The sequence below is a fragment of the Leptosomus discolor genome, chromosome 4 (genome assembly GCF_034619465.1).
Source record: "Leptosomus discolor isolate bLepDis1 chromosome 4, bLepDis1.hap2, whole genome shotgun sequence".
Lineage (NCBI taxonomy): Eukaryota > Metazoa > Chordata > Aves > Leptosomiformes > Leptosomidae > Leptosomus > Leptosomus discolor.
The window spans coordinates 54422776-54446806 of NC_141394.1; the positions used below are offsets into that span (position 1 = coordinate 54422776).

The following is a 24031-nucleotide window of genomic DNA, read 5'->3' on the forward strand; positions in this document are numbered from 1 at the left end:
CTTACGATAGAGGGAATGGTTGGAGTGAGAGTGAATTCCACTGCTGAAGAAGGGACTTTGGCCCCTTTCTCCCAGGGCAATACTTGCTTTCCACCAATACAAGCAGTGAAGAAAAAGAAGGCAAGAATCACTCCAGAGCAGTACAGAATCACAAGAGGTTATGAAACGGGCAGGAACAAAGGATGTCTGATTATAAAATAGCTTTAGCAATTAAATTGAACTGTTTTTAGAAACATGGTGAAGAATGGACAAAGCAAAGTACGAAGCAATCGTTTTTAAGGAATAATCTCAAGATAATGTACCGTTACAAAATCCTTCCTTGTTCACTGAAAGCATCATATATGACTATTAAACCCTAATAACCTTTTCCCAGTTCCTGCATTTTGTGTCCGAGTACACTAATTTTGCCAAAGGTAAGTCACTTGTCTTGTTTTGTTTCCTCTGTTTCCTGAGGAGTAAATAAATATTAGTGGATGAATATATTTTGATTATTTCTTTTTCCCCCTCCAGGTTGTATATGATGCTAATACGCTTTATATTTTTGCACCAAGTGCACAAAGCCAGGATCAGTGGGTGAGGAGTCTGAAAGAAGGTAATGGAAATTGCTCATGCTTAACATCTGACATACCTAGATACCTTTACTTGAACCAGTTGGCGTGGTTGGAGTTAACTTGGTGCTGTGTTTGGGATTTGTGGCCGAAGCAGTGTTGAAAGAAACCAGTGTTTTAGTTGCTGCAAGTGGTGCTTGCACAGCATGGAGGCTTTGCCTTTTTCTCCCTCTGCTCTCGCAGCAAGTAGGCTGGGGGTGGGCAAGAGGCTGGGAGGTGACACAGCTGGGACAGTGGACCTGGACTGACCAAGGGGATATTCCAGGTCATATAACATTGTGCTTGGCAATAAAAACTGCGGTAGAGAAAGATGGGGGTTGGGGTTTTTGGGCTTCCGCATGGGCTGTTGCTCAGAGACTGGCTGGGCATTGGTCTGTTTGTGGGAGATGGTTAACAATTGCCTTTACATCACTTCTGGATGTGCCTTTATCTCAAGCCACAAGTTTTCTCCTTGCTCTCTCTGTTCTGTCCCACTGGGTGGGAGGAGTCAGAGAGTGGCTGCATGGGTGCTTAGCTGCTGGATGGCATCAACTCACAACAAGTTAGAAAATAAAATGGTAGAGCTTCTGTTGCATGTATCCACCATTTTTTATTTTTTATTGGGCCAGCTCATTGTTTGCATACACAGTGTGTGATAACAGGTACTGGGAGTACCAGCCACCCAGACTGAATTAATTTGGTTTCTGAAATCCAGCCGCAATCAGTATTTGACTCTATGCTTCTGCACAATGTGTAAATCATCAAAAAGCTTATCCAAGCTAGTTAATGGCATCACTCAAAAGACAGGAGGCATCTCCACTGAGATGTGATCTGATTAATTCTGTCATAGTGAGTAAATATTTACTTTTCAAGAGCCTCTTAATGCTTTGTGCCACCATCAAATGCTCACATTAATTTCAGGTGTTCTGTAAAGCAATAAGGAATAATTTCTGTGCTAGGGACTACAGGGCAAGGAATAACCTCTGAAGCTCAGCAACCCCAGGCCTAAGATGGGGGTCAGGAGCCTTTCAGACCAGACACAGGCATTGTGTCATGGCACCGCCATAAATGTCAGCCTTCTTTCCCTCCAGAACACTATTCGTGGAGGAAGTTTAGTCACTTACAGCAGTAATAAAAAGGGGCAGGCAGAATTCCCAGGGCCTTCACAGCTGCCTGGCTGATCTGCAGGGTGGAGGTGGGCACCTGGGTCTCTTTTCACGGATGCACCAAACCCCTGCTGGGGTGGCCAGTTTAGGCAGGGAGCATAGCCCTCTGTTCTGGAATAAAGTCATGTGTTATGCTAAAAACATCCTCTACTACCATTGTGTCACCTCCATGTAAACTTGCAAGAAGGTCCATATGAGAAGCAATGCTAAAGTAAGGACAAGTGAAGGTTATGCCTCATGTCAAAGATACTGTAATATTTATTAAAAATGGCTCTGTTGCAGATTTTTTTTTTGTATCTTTCAGTATATGCTCTTTTTATTCTTATAGAAATAAAGAACAACAGCAATATAATGGTAAAATATCATCCTAAATTCTGGACAGAGGGAATTTATCAGTGCTGCAGACAGACAGAAAAATTAGCACCTGGTTGTGAAAAATACAGTCTTTTTGAAAACAGTAAGTACATGCATTTTCATATGAAGCTGTTTTGGCATATTTTTCTGCTTTTTTTATATGATTCTATTATCATAACTGAATGGTCTAGATATTAGGCAAATTTATAGAGCCGAGTCATTGATGTTCTGCCTAAAGTAAGTCAAAATGTTTGTTTCATTTTCAAGCATTTTGTAAAAAATATGAAAGCCAGTAAATTGCCCTTGCAAAAAAATGTTTAGAGAAAGCTGAAAGGAATCATTGAGGTTGCTGAATTTTGCTTGGTTTGTTTTTTCTATCTGAAACTGATTTTATTTGAGATTATTATTATTTATCTGAGGTAAAATATTACCTCAGACTGAGGATAAAACCTGATGGTAAAAAAGATTCAGCTAGAAATCCTTGTCAGCTCTTCAGTTTTAATAAATAACTTCTACATACCCATGTAAAAGAATAATAATTGTGTTGCTTTCAGTGTAGAAATGATACAAGAAGGCTTAATGTACTTAGAGACAGAGAACTGGGTCTTCTTAGAGGTTTGTGAGTATCTGTACGCTGAACCTGGATGAACCATGACTTCCGTAGGAACATGTATCTTCGAGCGTCCACATCACGGGTTCTGCTTGCTCAGCAGTGGATGCTGTAGCATGCAAAGATGTGCAAGTGTGACTCTCACTGTAATGTTGTCCTACATAAGGATACAGTAATTGCATTGTCTGACGTTGCCAAATCTGTGGTGAATGTAGCCTGCTGGCTGATTTAGGATGTTTTTGCAAGAATATTTCATCAACATTTTCCTAATGCTTAATTGGAGCTGTCTTTGCTTTCTGACTTACTAAGCTATCCTGAAGGCTAGTTAAGATACTAAAACCTTATCTGAAGTTTAAACTTTTTATTTAGTTTTTAAATCTATAGCTAAATGGATAGACACAAATCCTTTCCTGTGCTTTGTTTCTAGGTGTAATGGGATTGCCTTCTCCAATGCCAGAAAAAAATGCGGTAGGTAGAATCTTTAAAATATTGCGTAGATAATTGCTGCTTTTTGAGATGGCATTTAAATTTCCTGAGATTCTTTCCGTATCCTGGAGCAAATGTCTATTTCTGTATGTGTCAATGGGCATCATGCTCTATCTCAGGGTGGAAGAAATCTCATTGAAATTTAGCTGTATCTGTACTGCTGGTGGGAGAGGCAGTGAAAAAGCAAATGCCAGCCAGCGTTGCCCTTTATTGACAGCTGTGGGGCTGCAGCTTGAGCCAGCCCCATGGATAGCACCTGGGTGATCATCTGCCACACATCCCAGCTGCCTCCCTGGGCCACTGCAGTTCACTTCTGGGGAAACCCAGAACTAGCTCAGCTTTTGCCTCCGGGGTGCTTGGCTGGTTTGCACTAGTGTGATGGTAAGGGCGGGTGGGGGAAACGAATGGAGCAGAGTGGGATGATAACCATGTTGGGTTGTTTTCAGCGAAGGCCTCCACCACCTGTTCCTCCAGTTGAAGAAAATGGCAATGAAGAGGAGGAGATAGTGGTAGCAATGTATGACTTTGAGCCTACAGAGCATCATGATTTAAGGTTAGAGAAAGGTAAAGAATATACAGTGATTGAGAAGAACGACATTCACTGGTGGAAGGCAAGAGACAAATACGGGTAAACATGAGTTCCTTATTTTTTGTTATGAAGTTCATAATAAGGCTATTTCCATGTTGTAGTAGTTTATATTGACTATATGTCAAGAAATAACTGTATTTGACCCCACTTTGGACCCCAGCCCTGAAATCTCATCAGTATCTTTATTCCCACATAGAAACCAATTTTTAAAAGTGCAGTTCTCAATAGATTGTGGGGCCTGAGTGCAAACACAGTTGCAGAACCTGCAAGCTTTTCCAATTGTGTTTCCTGTCAGATGTTATGGTTTCCCAATTAAAGCATTAGCCAGCCTGCAAAACCTCACTAGACTGGTACAGTAGTCTCACTTCCCTTGGGGAATGGCTCATTAGGGAACAATATGGTTAACACTTAGCTCAGCAGGCTCCAAGGTCCAGACTTGAATACTCGTAATCTTATTTAATAGCTGGATCATTAGGAGCAATCTTTGAATGAGTTGACAGAGAGTTGCAGTGAGATGCCTTAATGACTACAACTTTACATTCCCTAGATTAAAATTTTTCCGTGCATTTTTAAAGGTGATTTTCCATACTTTGATGTTTATCAGGTCCCTGTTGCAGTGTGTTGGGGGTAATTGTGAGTTATCAGGCTGTGGCAGGTTCCAAACATATTTCCAGTGACTGACTGGAACCTCCAAGTGCAGAAGTGACAGAGCAGCACAGGGTTACTCTTCTGCACCCCTTCTGATGATTTTCTTGGAGACTTTTGCTGCCTGTGTCACTTCTCTAGGTGCAGTGAAGTTAACTTGGAAATGTTGACACTGGAAATTAGTTTCTGTATAATCAGCAATAGAATGGGTGGGCCAGTAATAAATAAATGACAGCAAGGGATCTCTGGTAATTAGCAGAATGAAACATTGTCTTCTAGGCATGCAATTTTACATGTTTTCACTCAGACTATATACTTTTTTTTAGAAAACAAGGATATATTCCAAGCAACTATGTAATAGGAAAGAAGTCCAACAACCTTGATCAATATGAGTAAGTGAAAATTTGAATTAAAATCTGGAAGATCATAAAATGAAACCTATGCTTTAAGAATGACAATGTATTTTTAAAGTTTTGAAAGCAATTATTTACATGCAATAGCATTAATCTCAGAGATGAGACTTAAATACTTGAAATAGGAATATATTTCTTCTGATTCTTCTTATTGATTTTGCTGTGATTTATAATGTAGAGTCAAGTCAGTGAGATGGCCATCAGGCATGTGGTTTTTAGGTTACCGCTATTAAAGCAAAAAAAGCCCCTCCCAATTCTGATAGACAAAGAGAAATTTTAAAGGAAATTTCCCCATTATAAGTGTGCTGAATTTTTTTAATGTTAAAAGTGACATGTCTAGCCAAAGTATGTGGCAATACCATAGTGGAGTAGAAAACAGTGGAAATCATTCAACGCAAGCAACAGATCAGAGATTTTGGGAAGGAAGCTCTAACTTTCAAAAAAAATGTATCAGTGCATTTTAAGTCTCAGTGTATGCATGTAACTTAGCAGCTATAAAAGTATAGTGCTGTGTTGTGTGTGTGTGTGTTTTTTTTTTAAAGAAAGCCTTTTTCCAATTGGTGTTTCGTTATGGAGTACTTATTTAAGAACATCAGGATAAAATTTAATGCTCTAGTCTCCAAGCCTGTTGTTCTTGACATTCAAATTTCAGTACAGCATAAATTGTTGTGCCTGAGAACTTAAGATGTATTTCATGACTTTTAGATAAAGTGGAGCTGTAAGGAAATAATAATTAAAGCCAGTTTACGAAACCACATTAGTAGCTCCAAAACTCTATTCTCAGCCATGTATGGCTCCTACTGCTGTGTTTTGACAGAAGGTAAAATTTCTTCTGGGATTTTGCCCTCAGCTTTCCTAGAGGGAATTATTTGTTCTTTGTGGCTTTCTCATCTTTGAGGCTCTTGCTTAGAGCCCTGCACTGCTCTGGGCTGGGCTCTGGGGCTGGCAGAAAGGGAAGGAAGGAACTGAGCTGCCTTATCTGGTCCAGCCACTTTGTGCCTTATACCTTGGGGCCGTACTTCTGAGTCACTGCGCAGCCCAGTGAGGATTACTCAGGGTCATCTACCAACTGCAAAAAACCACTATCTCCAGAATGGCAGAACTTGATTAGAGGCTGCTGTGCCACTTCCCTGCTCAGTTACCGCTGTGACAGCATGGCTCAAAATGATTGCACCATGCCATTTGCGAGCTTGTGTGTTTTTTCCTTTTTATGTTATCTGCTGCAGCTGGCTGAAATGTCAGTGCTTCTGTGGCTGCTTTAACCTGCCCATGCAGCACTGAGCTCGGGGGTGTGCAGCCGTGACATTTAATTCACTTTCAACCTCCTCTGCTAGGTGGGTCCTCCCTGGAAAATCAGAACTGTGAAGTTATTGAATAAACTAACAGTTTAGCAGCCAGCCCTACAGGTGGCTTCCCTCGGGCTCCCAGCCTGCCCTCGGGCTGCCATTCAGAGCAACTACTGCCATCAACCTGCAAGTGTTTTGAGAAGCATTTTTGCTGCAAAATTAGCTCAGTTACCTGAACTTTATTGGCTTCTGTTCGATCTCACTGGGTTTGTTTCAGCGCATTTTTATGGGATAACTGCGCAATGTAATAGGGACTGATTTTTGTAGGTTAATGAAGGTTTAGTTCTTGACCTTCACTTATCATAAAATTATTGAATCTGTAGCTTTGTAATACTTTGTTTTAAGCATTTTGTGTAAATCATGCACATTGAAGAAGTTTTGGTTGCTGATCTTGTGTTGCAGGTGGTACAGCAGAAACCTGAACAGAAGCAAGGCAGAGCAGCTCCTCAGAAATGAGGTAAGCCCAGCAGCCTTGCAGTATTAACCATGAAGTTTGTGTAAAGTAGCTTCTTTAATTAAAGCAAATGCTTATTTTGGTGTGCGCAAATCGCGGAACGAGTAGAAGAAACATGTAGCTTGAAACCACTTGTACAAAACTGTCGATGTGCTTGCATTTTAGGATAAAGAAGGTGGTTTTGTGGTGAGAGACTCAAGTCAGCCTGGCCTGTATACAGTTTCCCTTTATACAAAATTTGGAGGGTGAGTTTCTGTGACTGCTCTGCACACCCTGTCTTGTCTGAATCCATTTGCATCTGTATCCAAACCCATGGGCTGAGGGAAAGCCCAGGGAGAGAGCTCAGTAAAGAAGTGAGGGCTGTTGTGGTAGAAAAGATGTCTGACTAAAATGAGCTTCTCGACTCCGTGGTTAGGTCAGGTTTGGTTTAATCCACTGTAGACCTGAACTCCCCCACCATGTTTGGTCTTTTCCCTCCTGCCAGCCCAAGTGTTTGTGTCTGTATGGGTTGAGCTGGATGGGGGAGCTCCACAGGCTGAAAATTAACTTTTTATTGGTTAATCTTCAACTTGGTCTGAGGCGAGTCACCAACACTGGGGATCTTTGATATTCAAGCTGTTCCCGAATTGTGACATTGAGCACTTGCACTGGCCCTTTCGGTTTCCTTTTCCAAGTCAGCGTGCTCCTCTTAAATTCACAACAACTGACATTGTATTATTACTAATTGTTACTATTGCTATTATTGTTGTTATTTTTCCAGAGAAGGCTCATCAGGAATAAGACACTACCATATAAAAGAAACAGTGACCTCACCAAAGCAGTACTACCTCGCAGAAAAACATCTCTTTAACTCCATTCCAGAAATAATTGAGTATCATAAACATAATGCAGCAGGTAGATGAATACTATTTTTTCTGTCACTGAGGGTTGATTTGAAAAGATGTGTGGAGTGTTTAAGGGTTTTAATGAAAGTTTTTAGGTTTTTATAGGTCATTCTTCTTTAGGGAAGTCATGAGACATTGTCTTTTCACATTGTTTCAATATAGGTGATCGTTTGAAAGGTTTTATGCAGATATATGTATATTAAAATACATAAATACGTTACTGGTCCCAGAGTAACAGAAGAATAGCTTTATTGAATCAGGAAAAATCATTCATTTAGCTCCACATACTGTCTCTATCAGCTGCCTGTAACCCACAGCAGATGGATAGGGATGGTACTTCCCCAGAATGTTCTCCAGGCGCTAGCTTTTTACCTGTGGGTCAGCACTGCTTCAAATGATCTAAGCTTCCCATATAGCAAACAGATGAGGAGAACAGTAATGTGTTGTTCAGGAAATCCCTAAAGATGAGTCCTTGTAAAGGTTAGACGCTGCAGATCTATAGCTGATGGCTGATGCTGGTGTCCGCCCACTGCATGATGAGGTGGGGAGAGTTTAAGAATCAGGTTCAAGGCACAGATACTAATATATTGTATTTTTTTTGAGTCCAGTCTGTGCATAAATTTCCCTCATGAGCTATATTTTACAGATATTTATATAAAACTCAGATGACCCACAATTTCCTGATGATATTCTGGAAAATGCCTTTCTGGAAAACACGCTCCAAAAACATAACCCGGCTTTTCATTTTATTATAATGGATTTTACTTCTTATTTTTGATTGCTTCATTCTTTTTGTCATATCAAGTTCTGACAAGATTTTAGGAGAATATTCAGCTAGCATGCAGCATTTATTTTGTATGTATAAGATCCCCACATGAAACTGGTGGGATTTATATGTGTGAAACAGAAATGATCAGAAGTAACATTGTGAGTTTTAGATAATCTTTCTGATCTGATTTATGAAAGGGGTCCTCCAGCCTTTATTGGTGCCAGCATAACTTTAAAGCCTAAATATGTATGCATATATCTGTATCCATCTCTCACTAGTAAAGAAGATGCAAGAAGTTAGATGTAGCAAGTGCTCCTGTGTAAGTCTTGTAGGCACTTTGAATAGTCAACACAACACAATAGCAGAAAATGTGGTCAAAGCTGTATATAACGATAAGTTTATTGTTGCTTACTGCAAACTTCAACAGCAATTAAGTGGCTGATTTGCTACTTGGCACTATTTCACTGTCTCTCTTGAATTATCATTGAACTTCAGGTCTTGTTACCAGGCTGCGCTACCCAGTGACCCCAAAGAAGACGACAGCACCAACAACAGCAGGATTCAGCTATGGTAATAGCATGTTATATTCATCTACATGTATCTTTTCTCATTGTTTCATATATGTTAAGATGCTACATTATTTTCTAAAAATTTTGAAAAGACCTCATTTTGTAGTGTGCTTGGCTATACTAACTTACGTGGGTCCAAGTCATGCCTTGGAGACCCTTGCTCAGAGGATCAACGTGCAAAGGCATCATGGCTGATGGTAGACATGTGGTGCCAAGGGTGAGGAGAGGCAGAACATGTTGCTGGTGCTCCAGGGGAATTCAGCATCTTCCTCTGTGCTTTTCTGGACACCTTGAGCCCTACCTGATTAAAGAGCTCTGCCTTTGGCTCCTTCATAAGCCTCCAGACTTCTGACTCAACCTTGGCCCTTTGATCTTTGTGGAGGGGTTACATTTTTTAATATAAATTTGGAATAACCTGTTTTAAGTATAGCACATCAGGTGATATGAGCAGCTGCTACGCATTGGCACAACTTTCTGTGATGGCAGCTTGCTGAAATCAAGTCTGATAATATCAGTATGTAATTACTGGCCTCAGGAAAGTATGAGTTTTGCCTTCTGTTTTGATCAGGAGCTGCTTAAAAGTCATATCTACTTAAAAGTTTGTTTGTTTTGTGTGCTATAGAAGTGTTCAGTTTTCAAGTTAATTCTAAGACATTTTCTTCCTAAATTCCCTAATTTGCTAGTAATCCGTTTTCCCTTTTCCTTATCACCTACCAGTTCAGTAGGGTCCTTAATAGAGGAGTCATGGGCTCTCATTTGTTTTGTTTTATAGAGAAATGGGAAATTAATCCCTCAGAATTGACCTTCATGAGAGAACTGGGGAGCGGTCTGTTCGGGGTAGTGCGCCTTGGGAAATGGAGGGCGCAGTATAAAGTGGCCATCAAGGCAATTCGGGAAGGTGCGATGTATGAAGAGGATTTCATTGAAGAAGCTAAAGTAATGATGTGAGTTGTGTGCTTGGCACTTTTATTGCCAGTTCTAGGCTTCTGATGCTATATACTTATTATAAATAAAACACTTGGGGCAGGTGGTATGTTTGCAGTATTGTGGGGTGGAGAGCTAGCACTGGGCAGAGGAAGTAATAATGTTATTATCTCAATATTTTCAGGAAGCTAACACATCCTAAATTAGTTCAGCTGTATGGTGTGTGCACACAACAGAGACCTATTTACATCGTGACAGAGTTCATGGAGCATGGCTGCCTTCTCAATTACCTGAGACAAAAACGGGGAGTTTTGAGTAAAGACATCCTGCTCACTATGTGCCAAGATGTATGTGAGGGAATGGAGTATCTGGAGAGAAACAGCTTTATCCACAGAGACCTGGTAACATCCCATTAGGCATTCTTTTTAAACATTTTTATCTTTGAACTTACCTATTCCTTTTTGAAACAGGCTGTTTGTAAATGACTGCTTTTGTTCTTGCAGAAAATAAGTAGTTTAAGTTGGCTCTCTATGTTCTAAGCAAGTCTCTAAAGCTGCCCCATACAGAAAACTATGAGCGAGAGAATGGAATAAAATCTCTCTGAAATTTTTATAAAAAGTTGATAGCTATTTGCACTGAAATAATAACATATCTCTGTTCTATACTGGTGCCATTTTCACCACTCATGAATTCCTCAAGATGACAGTTTTTTTTCTGGTGGTATTTTAGAAAATGGTTTAGTTGTCAAAACAGTACTATGAAGAGCAAATGCACATGTACCTTTTATTCCAGAGCATAATGAGAATACACCACTGAACTTGGTAAATTGGCAAATTTGCCAAGCGTTGAAGACAAAGTCCTCATTAGACTGTTGTAATTTGTCTGCAAGAGACTGCAATTTTTTCATCCAACTCTAACCATTCCCTTTGCAGGCCGCCAGGAACTGTTTGGTGAGTGACTCAGGAGTGGTCAAAGTGTCGGATTTTGGAATGACAAGGTATGGCTGAGTGTTTAAACACATTTCACAGAATCACAGAATGGCAGGGGTTGGAAGGGACCTCTGGAGACCATCCAGTCCAACCCCCCTGCTAAAGCAGGCTCACCTACAGCAGGTCGCACAGGGTCATATCCAGGCGGGTTTTGAATAACTCCAAAGTAGGAGGCTCCACAACCTCCCTGAGCAGCCTGTTCCAGTGCTCTGCCACCCCCAGAATAAAGATGTTTTTCCTCATGTTCAGGTGGAACTTCCCGTGTTCCAGCTTGTGCCCGTTGCCCCTTGTGCTGTCATTGGGCACCACTGAAAAGAACCTGGCCCCGTCCTCTTGGCACTTGCCATTTAGATATTAATAAGTGTTGATAAGGTCCACTCTCAGTCTTCTCTTCTCCAGGCTAAAAAGCCCCAGGTCTCTCTGCCTTTCCTCTTAGGAGAGATGCTCCAGTCGCCTAACCATCTTTGTGGCCCTCCACTGGACTTTCTCTGGTAGCTCCCTGTTCCTCTTGAACTGTGGGGCCCAGAACTGGACACAGTACTCCAGATGTGGCCTCAGCAGGGCAGAGTAGAGGGGGAGGAGAACCTCCCATGACCTGCTGGCCACATTCTTCTTAGTACACCCCAAGATACCATTGGCCTTCTTGGCCACAAGGGCACGTTGCTGGATCATGTTCAACTTGTTGTCCACAAGGACTCCCAGGTTCTTCTCTGCAGAGCTGCTCTCCAGCAGGTTGACTCCCAACCTGTACTGGTGCATGGGGTTATTCCTCTCCAAGTGCAGGACCCTACACTTGCTCTTACTGAGCCTCGTTAGGTTCCTCTCTGCCCAACTCTCCAGTCTGTCCAGGTCTCGCTGAACAGCAGCGCAGTCCTCTGGTGTATCAGCCACTCCTCCCAGTTTAGTGTCATCAGCAAACTTGCTGAGGATGCACTCTGTTCCTTCATCCAGGTCACTGATGAATATGTTGAACAAGACTGGACCCAGTACTGACCCCTGGGGAACACCACCAGCCCCAGGCCTCCAGCTGGACTCAGCACCACTGATCACAACCCTCTGAGCTCTGTCCTTCAGCCAGTTCTCAATCCGCCTTACTGTCCACTCATCTATCCCACGCTTCCTAAGCTTACTTATGAGGAAGTGGTGGGAGACAGCGTCAAAAGCCTGGCTGAAGTCAAGGTAGACAACATCCACTGCTCTTTCCTTAGCCAGCCAGCCAGTCATGCCATCACAGAAGGCTGTCAGATTGGACAAGATTTCCCCTTGGTGAATCCATGTTGACTACTCCTGATAATCTTCTTTTCCTCCACGTGCTTAGGGATGACACCCAGAATGAGCTGTTCCATCACCTTTGTGGGGATGGAGGTGAGGCCGACTGGCCTGTAATTTCCCAGGTCCTCCGTCTTGCCCTTCTTGAATACTGGAGTGACACTGGCTTTCCTCCAGTTCTCGGGCACTTCTCCTGTCCTCCATGACCTTTCAAAGATGATGGAGAGTGGCCTAGCAACAGCATCTGCCAGCTTCCTCAGCACTTGTGGGTGCATCCTATTGGACCCCAGGGATTTGTTTGGGCTTTGGGAAAATTCAGCTAGCCCTTGTACTTAGGCATACGGCAACACACACACAGCAAATTTACAGGCAAAAATGATCTTTTTTGACCTCTCTAGGGAACATCCTTTCGTTCCTTTTTTTCCAGTGCCTTTAAAGCCTTTTGTTCTGTGGTCATGTGTCAATTTCCTTACTCATTTTAATTCTGAAAAATCAAAACTTGGCAGTTTATTCTCTAGAGAAGTATGTATATCCAGTACTTACTATGAGAAGCCTGGTTTTGAACTGACTCCGTGATCTGAATGATCTTCTATTTGTAACTGTCTGTAGCATCTGTGAAAATCTTACAAATTCTAATCTTGTAGTGATTCAGGAGGCATAGTAGAACTTGCATCTTGGACAGCAGAGCTCATGCTGCAGAGATAATGTTTGGTAATCTGTATTTTGGTAAATAAATGATAGAAAGAGGCTGTTCAATGAGTTTGGGATCTTCTTGGGGTAGATGGTTCAGAGTTGCATCTTGCTAGCCAGTGCTGGGAGGCGCTGAGACCTGGAGAGGTGTTAATTTCCTGCCCTTGTTAGCACCCATGGGTGCTACATCAGGTGGGTGATGCGTGGGTGAGGCAGCGGGTAGGGAGCAGTGCTTACAAGGAAGGTGTTCAAGCACCATGGTTTGACCATGCTTTTCTTGGCTTTTGGCACTGTTCTGTGCTACTGAGCTTGCATGTCCCCTGACATCTGAATTCAGACGTGTTGGTGAGAAACAGAGCAAGAAATTTATGCTTTTGCATCATTTTCTCTTGTAATACAGACGTTTAACCTCCAGGTGGCCTAGACCTGTGCTGTAAAGCTAGTAATCCCAAAAGAAGACTGAAGTTATCAGAAAAATGAACTGGGTCTTGACGGAAACCTTAATACTGTCCCAGAGAAGCTGTTTTTATCATGTAATGCTAAGTCATGGCCATTAGGTGGCAATAAGAGCTTCTAATACTAAAATCCAAATCTAAAGGATATAATCTTTTTCTTTTTCTTTTTCTTTTTTTTTTTTTTTTTTTTTTTGTATAGATATGTCCTTGATGATCAATACACAAGCTCCTCAGGGGCTAAATTTCCTGTGAAATGGTGCCCTCCAGAAGTTTTTAATTATAGCCGATTCAGCAGCAAGTCAGATGTCTGGTCATTTGGTAAGATGTTTATCATTGAAAGAAAGCACTGTTTTTACAGTTTATCAATAGCAGTTAAGATCCAGTTGTCGGGAAGGATTCAGGTGTCTGAGAAGCAGCTCAGAGAAACCATTTGCCATGGTTTTATGCTTACATAAAGTTCCACAGAGACCTTTAGAACTGTTATTTATTAAAACCCATGCTACTAGAATAAGATGTTTTCAGCAAGGACACATGTGAATGCTTTCTAGGACATGTATCTCAAACTATTCATCAGAAATCCTGAGCCTGGGGCTCAAAATAAACAAATATTTTTAAGAAGTTATTTCCTTATTTTCTTAATGTGGGTTTTTTGCTTGCTTGTTTGTTTTTTTAGGTGTTTTAATGTGGGAAGTATTCACAGAAGGAAAAATGCCCTTTGAAAAAAGCTCCAACTATGAAGTGGTAACAATGGTTAGCCAAGGACATCGTTTGTATCGGCCCAAACTAGCCTGTAAGCAGGTGTATGAAATGATGATGATGTGCTGGCAGGAGGTATATACTTTTTTATTTTTTCGTCTTTGAATTGAAAAAAGGTCAATCTAGCAACAGCAATTAATCTCTATTCCAGCATTCTGACTGTATCTCTCTCAGCTATTCGTATGTTCATTGCGAAGACGAAGATCTCCCCCTGATTTGCAACTGAACTAAAGCTGTGATAAGAAAAAACACTGAGGAAATTTCAGTGAAATAAATGGGCTGTTGGATTAAGTATGTGAAGGCATTTAGTAACAATATAAAATAATTGCTAAATCTGTGCTGGTCACAATTATATCTGTGTACAAATACTGCTAGCAAAAAAAAAAAAAAATTAGTCAGAACAGCCCAGAGGTGGAGGATCTGATTTTATATGGCCTCAGTTTATTAATCATTACAGAAACATGCCAAAATGACCAAAAATATTTTTAAAGTAATGCTTCATTACCTGATTATAAATTATACAGGAAATATAGATTAACTTGCTGTTGTATCTAAATAAAAATCCCAAGGTTTATAAAGGATGAAAATACACTATACTGTTAATCCTCCTAAGCTAGAAAGATACTGATTGTGCAATTTTCACAGAGGCTGAAGGGGTGGCAACCCCAAATTTAATACTTTATCAACTAAATTAGCATAAAACAGGTTTTGTAGTATTAAAGCAGAAAGTCTCTAAAAGGATAGGTGTATTTAATGAAATGCCTCTAATTTTGAGAGACAATCAAGGAAACCAAGAATGGAAAGAGCTACATGATTTATTTCTCGTTCGTCTTTGCCACATGGGGTGCTGGCATAAAACTGCTCATTTCCAGTAATAAAGATAACATACTGTCTGATGCTTGTCTTGGAGGAGAAGAGCAATTAGTCATCAAACCAACCAGCTGGTTTATGCAGCGAAAAATACATTAAAAACAACAGTGCCCATACGTCTGTAGTTCAAAAAAGCTGTTCACAGGAGCCAGGAAACTACGGATCGCTAAATTTTGTTTGTATGTGGTAACCTTCTTAAAGTGATCATTAAAATGGAATAATAAATTACCTGCAAGATAATGATAAGTTATTTGTTAATGCTCTTTGTATATTAATATGTGTTTATAGGATTTATATGAACATGAATGAATTGATTAAAATTTATTTATTTCATCAGAGGTTTTTAACAATAAAATCTAAATAGTCATCGTGTGGGAGAGAAAGAATCTGTGAATCGCAAACAAGACACAAGTAATGGCAAGATACTGTCAATCTTTGTTATAAAATATGGTTAGCTGTAGGTACGTCTGTCCTCATTTAATGAGTTTATTAATGATTTATAGAAGGAAGTCTTCAAAATTCAGCAGGTGAATCAAATCTAAAAAGGCTTTTAAATGGAGGGAAAGTGCAAGTTACCCGGACATTCAGAAGATGCTAAATTAACTGTGTCAGCAAGGTCAGCAAAGAGACAACCTCAATGTATTGCCATAATTAAACAAAACAAAATGGATGTTATGGCACATAAGGAACTGTATGGAAAATAGGGTAGATGAAAGATGCCATTGCATAAGTCTATGATGGAGTCTCATTTCAGGGTCCAGAAAATTATGTTGAAGTGAAAGAGGCTTCAGAGAATGAGACTCAAAATTCTTACGAGCATGAACAACTTGAGTAAAGAAGGATTGGAGTAATTCATTGGGGGAGGTGGGGATGGGGAAGAAAAACAAAAAAGTGTAGCACTATGCAAAAATAATGAAGAGTGTAGCCCAGCAACACGATTTACACTCTTTCAGAGTGTTAAAAAAAAAAAAAAGAAAGTGAAGCTTATGGAAATTGACACATCCAAAATTCACACAAGGAAATATTTTTGCATGTCACATCTAATGAAAAGGTAAATTCATTGCCACAGAATGATATCAAGACCAATAATTTATCAAAATCAACACAACTTCATTGCTTTCTGATCACAGCTGTGCATGCTTTTTATTTTTAGAAACCAGAGGGACGCCCAACTTTTCAAGACTTGCTTCACACAATCATTGACATTGCAGAGGGTGAAGATGCTTACTGAAAATAGCAGCAGCACAAGTACAGGGAAGAAGCTACTTTCCAAAGATGTGGCTTCACCATTTCTTTTTAAAAGAATGACCCTGTAAGCTGCTGGATGCTGCTAAACGACGTGGGGAACTTTGTAACGTCTGATCCGCTCCACAAGGAGTTTTACATGATGTTGAGAAATGAGCACAGTATCTTCAGCAATGCTAGCAGTCTCTATATTTTTCTCTGAAAATGCTGGCAGCACATAGCTTGCAAGTTGAGCTCATTATGGAGGAAGACAGAGAATGTGACCAAACCCCAGGAGCCTAATTTGCATTTAGTGTGTTGGGTTCATCTACATACAGTCCATGTTTCTGAGTTTCTCTTTACACAGGTAGTAGTATTAGTAGTGATTTGCATGCTTAAAAATTGAAGGTATCTATAAATGCCTATTTACTGACATTGAAACGTTTCCAGAGATTCTCCAGAAACATTATTTTTCTCAGTTGATGGGTGTTTTATGACACATCAAGAACAGAAAACGTGCCTCTTTCATTTGCACGTAGTAGGTTGTTAACAGCACAGTCTTCAGTTTAGCATAACACTCAAAAAGCGTTGCTTCAGAACGGAGCTGTGATATACCCCAAGCCATTCTAGGCTGTTTGGTCAACCACAGACCTGCCACGGTTAGTCTTGATCTTACTTGTGAAAACTTAAGTCCAAGACTTGGCACAACTGGCTGTCAGTGTACCATAGTACCTTGTTTTGGATTAATTATAAAATAATTTATATGCTGTATGTATTGTAAATATATAAATTCCATGCATTTATTTATATAAAGTTTGTTTTTCTCTTGAAATTTTCAAGTTTGTCCTACCTTCACTTACATACACAACTTGATACATGGGGTTGTAAATGAAAGAAAGTAAACTGTCCAGGGTGTTTAAGGAGGGCTTCTCTTTCTGTCATCTGTATGTACAGTAATCTAACCTTTCTGTTCTTAACAGGAAATGTCATAGTACATGTGTATGTAAATAAACAATGTTAACTGTTGCTTGGAACCAACTAATATGTTGCCAATAAATTACTGTCAGTGCATCATAAGCCAAACCCTTTGCTCATGTGAGTATGGTGTTATGATGGTCTATGTGTATGTATATCTGTGTGTGTACACACTCTAAATTATATATATAGTAGTATGAATATATATTTAAATTAATTTGGCCATGATGAAATGTTCAGTGCAGAGGTGCCTGAACTCTCTTTAGAAGTTACATGCTCTGTACCCTCTGCTAGAGGCTAATGTCTCCACAGCCTTGGTGAAGCCTGTTTCAATTAATCTAACATTATGCCAGCGAATATGAGAAGTATTTGCACTTCACTTTTGCTGTAGCCATCTCCTGAGCAACTCTATTACGTGGTGTTTTTTTTTTCTTTTGTACTTGTGCTCTTGTGCTATGTGTAATAGAAAATAGGTTGCACAAAAACTTTAAAAAAAGTTTTTTGCAAGTAGGTAGAATATGGTGAAGTTATTTCCAGCCAAATTATTAAAGGTAACTATAGTTAGCTTAATACATTCCATCATTGTTACATTTGAGTATTTCAATTTTGGAGGTGCTTAAATCCCCACACTGCTTTGCCTAAACCTTTATGTTTGAAAGGAGGAAGCCTCTTGTTTCTTGAAAGAAATACTTTCTTTTTCTCATGCTATCCTATTGAAAAGTTACAGCCTGTCAGAAAAGGTTTAAATGGCTATTTCCTTTTTCATAATGACAAAGTCTCAGAAGATTATCACAACTATGCAAACCAACCAAAGTGTTGAGTCCAAACCACTACCCAGTCGATACCAACAGCATGTATTGTTAAAGGGGAAAATCCAGGGGTTTCTACCTGTAGTAGAAAAAGGGTTGTGGAAGGTCTAAGGTAAGCCAAGCTTGTCTTTCCTTCCCTAACTGTTCCTTTGCACCCCCCTTTCTCAGGGGAGACCCTGCAAAGTATGGTGTTGCCAACACTTAGAACAATACGTCATGAGGAATTCTACAGTAATAAGTAACATTTGCATTAAGACACAAATGAAGCATAGGAAAATCAGGAGATTAATAGTTTCCAATGAACTTTAAGCCTGTTTGTTTACAGTAATTATATATTTATATTAATTTGTTTGATAAAACACACCCTACCTGTGTGGACTTCTGGCAGCAGTTTCCTTGGTGGGGTAGGTGCTTGAATCTGACCCCTTCACCTGTCTCAGTACCTGAGGATAATTTCTGCATACTTGCCCTTGGGTTTGATGATGACTTACGATGTTGGGAACTGTAAAGCACCTAGTTTCTAGATAAATGCACTTTTTTAGTTGAATGTGGCTTTAGATGGCTAATGTTGGAAAGGATCAGAACGCATCTGGAGGCAGCTGTCTTGCTGACTCTCTTGATGTCTTCAAAGGCAGGTTGAGATGATGCATCATCCTTTCTTCTAGATGAGCTCACTCATCCTTAAGCAACTTCAGTTCTCTTTCCCTTTTTTATTATAACAGAATTTTTTTTCAAACGTTGGGGTCAAAAATTCAGCAGAACAGGACCAAATGCTGTGATTTACATCTGCTGTATTTTTAATTTTTTTTTTTTTTTTTAGGAAATACTTAGCCCTACTGATTATGGTTTAATGACTTTTTTTTTTTTTTTCCTGTAAAATATGCATTTGATACTAGAAAGCAGATGCTTTTTTCGCTACTTTTTTTTTTTTTTAACAGATGTGAGATTAGTATCTAAACTATTTGGGGCTTTAAAAAAAAAAAGTAGGTAGGCGGGGTCAAGCAGTATCTGTGTTTTACCATGTTTCATATCAGAGTGAAGGGCTCCACTAGGGCTATTTTACTGGCACAACTGATGAGGAGAGGTTTGCATTTTCATTTGAATATAAGTGGACAACCAGACATGATTCTTTCTACATGTAAGTAAACTGGGCTTCTGTTGGTCTTGCAGTTTTGTTTTGTGCAGCAGCAGTGTACTTAGTAAATAAGCTATTTAAATATTGCCGTGCAAATACAAACCAGCTTTCTTTTGCACTGCTCAGGTGATCGTTGTTCAAACCGCTTGTCTTGCCTTTCAGAATTACTGCAGAAATATGAATCCATTGTATGATGAATTCAGCAAACCAACTACTTTTGCATACAGATAGGGAGATATTTCCACATACTGTCCTTAAAAGCATGTACAGCGTAGGCATGAATAAAAAGTTTGGTAGAACTAGAGTGGTCTTTCCTCCAGAGCAGAATTAACTCACAGAAAAGACAGCCTCAGCATGCACATGTGAAAAGCTGAAAGCTTGTCTTTTTAAAGTATTTTAGAAACAAACTGTACTGTGTCTTTATACTAATTATTGATTTTTCTAGTACTGTTGGAAATGGACAGACATACCAGATCAGGAGGCATGCCATGTGGTACAGCAAAGATCTGGTTTTGATGAGTGAAGCTGAGTTTGTAGTGTTGAACATAGTTAACCTGCTGCCCCACTGCAAGAGCAAGAACTTGCAAAACATCCTAGAAGAGTGCAAGTCTTAGATGTGGACTACAGCCCTAGTAGTGCTTTGAGAAACAGTGAATTGGAAAAAGAAACTCAAGCTAAGAAACCTATGAAATAATAAAATAAAATGCAAATTATAAAAATTAATCTCTAATTTGTTGCTTTTATCTTTGATGCTACTTCCCCAAGGCTGCAAATTAGACTTATAACTGAAGATAAGTTAAGTGAAGATAGGAGGAAAGGTGTGTAAATTGACCACCTGTACAGATGATGTTATCAACCCAAAGCTTACTGCTGGGTGTTGTGGGACTTTATCAGGCCAGTTATTTGCAGCAATGGACCATCTCAAAAGACTTGTGTGTTTTCGCTATGCCTTCTCTGTTTTCATGCGACTATCTTTCAGCTTCTCAAGAAAACATCTGTTCCTGACAGCTGGCCTATCTTTGTTCTTCCTCTAGCATCCTGTATGCCCTGTCGTGCACAGATAAACTTGTTTTCAGGCCTTTAAGTTAGTTATCAAAATGTCAGCTGCAAATTTTTAGGCTGAGTATTTGTCAGGCTAGCTTCAATACTGTTTGACTAGTATTTCCACTTCATCTGCATGCTTCTTTTGCCACAATATCTTTTCTTGTTTCCAAACTGTGCATGCTAAAAGGTCTGATTTCAGACATTGTAATTCAACAGGTTATCATGGCTCTGTGCTAGTGTTAGGATTCATATTTATTAACCTGTCACTAGGGAGATAATATTATACTTCTAAAAATTAATGTCTTCCTCCAAATATAGTCATTTCCAGAAATGACATGAGCAGTGAAATGGGCTATGTTTTTTGTTCCTGTGTTAAACTATTTGTAGAATTGGCTGAACTTTGTCTGAGGTTGCAAGCTTTCATCAGAAATTGGAGAAAATAAATTCTCCACACAATTGGAGAAGGAAGATTTGGCATGTTCTAGATTGAACAACTCAAATACTCATCTTGTTTGATATAAACCTAGGTTTTAAGCTACTGACTTTAATTGCTCCTTGATGAGTTACCCTGAGGATCAAAGCCAAATGTGACAGAACTCAGGGAAATGTGGGCTGAAAAGCCTAGTGGGGCTGTGGATGCTGGAGAAAACCTTCATTCCTGTAGATTTAAAAGAATCAAGATTTGACCACTTTTTTTGGAATTTATGAGAAAAATTTTGTTTAGGTAGGAAACAGAGAAGTGGGACCTGAAAATAATGATAGGTCCATAAGTACCTTATTTTTACAGACTTCAAAAATAATTTACTGTTAAAAATTATGGAATAGTTCCTTCTGTTAGCCTGTATTTCTTTTGTGTCCTGTTTAAGCAGTCTGTCACTCATAACATAGTAAATCCTATTGGTATCTCTGTTCTCTTCAAAATATGGACTTCAAAATGTGATTTCCTTGCTGAAGCACAACTCACACTGATACCATCACTGACTAATTTTTAATTTATGAACTCTTCAGTGTGGGTAATGATTTAGGGACCAAGGGGTCAAGGCCTGCTAACACCCTTTGACAAATCCAGAGTGTTTTGGTTTAGAAGTCCTTGATCCATAACAGGAGGAAGTCAGATAGAGTAGTTCCATTAATTTCTGTGATTTCAGTTAGGGCATAGCAGGAAGAAGAAATATGTAAAATTAGTAGATTGTAAGAATCAATTTTCAATTTTGTATTTGCATTTAAAAAGCCAGATTTTTTTTTTTTTTTTTGCATTGAAATGCGAGGTTTTAAAAATTATTATTTCTCAGTTTGCCTGATAGCTGTTGAATAGAAGAAAAGAGAAAGGAAGGAAGAGCCCAAGTCACAGAAGGATGTGTGTAGCTGTGAGAAGCTTCAGGCAGGAAACGCAGGCTTCCTGCAATGCTGCAGTGAGCATTGCTGTGGCACCTGGAGGCAGCCCTGCCCTCAGTGTAAACATCTTCCTCAGTTGCTAGCAGAAGGACAAGATGTGAGCCAGCTAATCAAGTTATTCAGTGTATCAAAGCTTTCACTATTTGCAGTGTTGGCCAAGTCTTTCTAAAACAGCATTGCAGAGCAGCTTTGAGCCTTTCTGTAGTGAGTTATGAACTCAAAAATATTATTTTAATCAAAGGGAGAAAAAGTGTTGTGCAAGAAACTTACCAACGACTAGTGAGGATGTAAAATACACAGGTCTTTGTTTGAGATGCTGAAATTACAGTCCATCAGTCAAAACTTCCTGACTGAAGTCAATTTAACTAAAGCAGGACTTAGCTCCACAGAACTGAAGGCCTTTCTCTAGTTTGCAATGCATAAATTTGCACTTGTATTGATTTCTACTGAATTTATTCCGTAAGTGCATGGACAAAAGAATTTCAGAAGCGACAAGGTTGCCAAGAAGAGATGTGTAAAGACAGGTTTGTTTTTAAAGAGCTGGAAATGATGACAGGATGGTAAGTAACTGCTGGATTGATAGGCCATGATTTGACACTTAAAATACTTCAATAAGGAAAATGACAAGAACCAAACTTTGTAGAACTGTGCAAATTTTGTGCTGGTCTTCTGGACCCAGCAATTCAGTTCAGCATGGGCTTATCTGGCTCATGGCCTTAGTCTAATCTGAGCCTTCACTTTAGCCTGCAGAACTTGGTCATATTTTGTGATCTTTAGTAGGTTAGACATGCTACCCTTGGAAAAAATCTCTCACCAAATGAAGCACATGTCCCAGGAAGCATCATAATTACAGCTTTAACTTACACCTTTTCTGTGGTTTTATGGACAGAACAAGAGACTAAATATTTAATATTGAATATGCTTGGGATATTTTTAAAAGCATCATGTACATTCATTTATTTCTAATTGCTTTTAACACAATAAAGTTGGGGGTCAAACACAAAAGGCATCCATTAACGGAGCAAGTCTGAAATTCACTGAAGGCAAAAAGGAATCCTGAGCTTACATTATAAATATACTCAAATCACTGGACTCATAAAGAAAAGCAAGACAGAATTACATGTCCGTAACATCCGTATGAACCCCTCGCTTTCATGGTAACTGCCACATATTTAAAATCTTATTAGAAGACCATCCTAGTGTTACATTGAAATTCCGCAGTGCTGCTTCTAAATATTTCTGGTAAGGGTTCTATAAGAAGAGCAGATTATCTAATGAGGAATAATGTGTTTAATTAGATTAGATGGCTTAATCAGAAGAAACAGACAAGCTTTCAAATGTCATATTCCTTTTTGCACATCACTAAATACCTTATAAACATTGTTTAAATTTCATGCCACTGGCTAAAGTAAAAGAAACCCAAGAATTTTTTCACCCACGATGTTCACTGTTTATGACGTACGGTTTTGAACAGCTGAGGGACAGTTCAATATACACTGGGAAATTATGCAGCAAATAAATTGCATTGCCCATATCTTTTTAGCCTGTTTTTTCTTTTTCTTTTCTTTTTTTTTTTTTTTTTAAAGAAATTGTCAGTGTCAGCTGGCTTGAGTATTTGTAATTGCTGCATTTTGCATAGCTGTCAGTGGAAACTTGTATCAAACAGTTGATAGTGTCTTCTGGTTAATGTAGGCTCACCAGCTTCCCACATGATAGGTTCTTCACAGGATGCAACCATCTAAGGGAAATTGCCCCATGACTTTCAAGATAAATAGTTTAACCAGAACACTCATGAGACAAGTCTCTTCCTCTTACTTCTAAGAAGTAGTTTTGGTCTTATCGTTCTGATATCTGACATTCTCCCTTCTTTTATTAGTGCAAGATTTGCTAAATTATGTACCTTCATAGAGAAAATAATTACATTTTCATTGTGTAGTAATGTTGCTTAATGTTTTGAGTGCATGCTCTCTGCACACTTGGCTGAAACATCAGTATCAGGCATTGGCAAAAAGTCTCACAGGACCCCAGAAGGGACGTCCTATTTATTCCAGGCTGGATTAGATCATTAGGATCAACAAGCAAGAAATGCCATGAGGGAAATACAAATGAAGTGGAAGGGACTGGTGGTACTGGACAAAGAAATATAATGTGAAATATAAAGTAGCAAAATACTGAGACCTTGAGAAGCCTAATTCAAATAATTTTCTGAGGTCTCTTTTAATGCTATGACCTCTGTGGTGGAGAAAAATGGGGCACAGTGGAGTAGCTATAAAGCTTATTTTCTGTCAGTGCAGCTGAATATGAGGGGAGCCTTGTCCCTGCATGCCTGGCTCTTGTGCTTCTGAAGAGACCATACATCGCACCCAACAGCTTAAGCCTGTCCTGCTGGTGCTGCTGCCCTCCCATCCAGCCACCAGCGATGCATGATGGTGAGATGGTTCAGGGAGTGGACCCAGCAGAGAGTGGTTCCCTGCCGATTTAGCATCCTGTCTCGCTTAGTTGGAGATGAGATGAACAACGGTGCAAAGGGAAAGGGAACAACACCATAGCTGCCACAGCTCGGCTCAAACTGCCATGGGAACATGAATTGGTGAATGTAGGTCTCAGCCTGAGTAGAAGTGGAC

At 39.6% G+C, this 24031-nt stretch overlaps 1 protein-coding gene across 1 annotated transcript in view; it reads left to right on the plus strand.

The window, feature by feature from the left end:
- Positions 1-17012, plus strand: part of TEC (tec protein tyrosine kinase) — a 33836-nt gene extending 16824 nt beyond the window's left edge. The window contains exons 3-17 of the mRNA XM_086464101.1: positions 511-592; positions 2082-2210; positions 3145-3185; positions 3650-3831; positions 4764-4829; positions 6599-6653; positions 6816-6895; positions 7411-7544; positions 8799-8873; positions 9645-9816; positions 9981-10197; positions 10729-10793; positions 13399-13517; positions 13873-14030; positions 15979-17012. Of these exons, the coding sequence (XP_086320227.1) occupies positions 511-592; positions 2082-2210; positions 3145-3185; positions 3650-3831; positions 4764-4829; positions 6599-6653; positions 6816-6895; positions 7411-7544; positions 8799-8873; positions 9645-9816; positions 9981-10197; positions 10729-10793; positions 13399-13517; positions 13873-14030; positions 15979-16056 (1653 nt within the window). The 3' untranslated portion in view covers positions 16057-17012. The remainder of the gene's footprint in view (positions 1-510; positions 593-2081; positions 2211-3144; positions 3186-3649; positions 3832-4763; positions 4830-6598; positions 6654-6815; positions 6896-7410; positions 7545-8798; positions 8874-9644; positions 9817-9980; positions 10198-10728; positions 10794-13398; positions 13518-13872; positions 14031-15978) is intronic.
- Positions 17013-24031: the final 7019 nt, after the last annotated feature.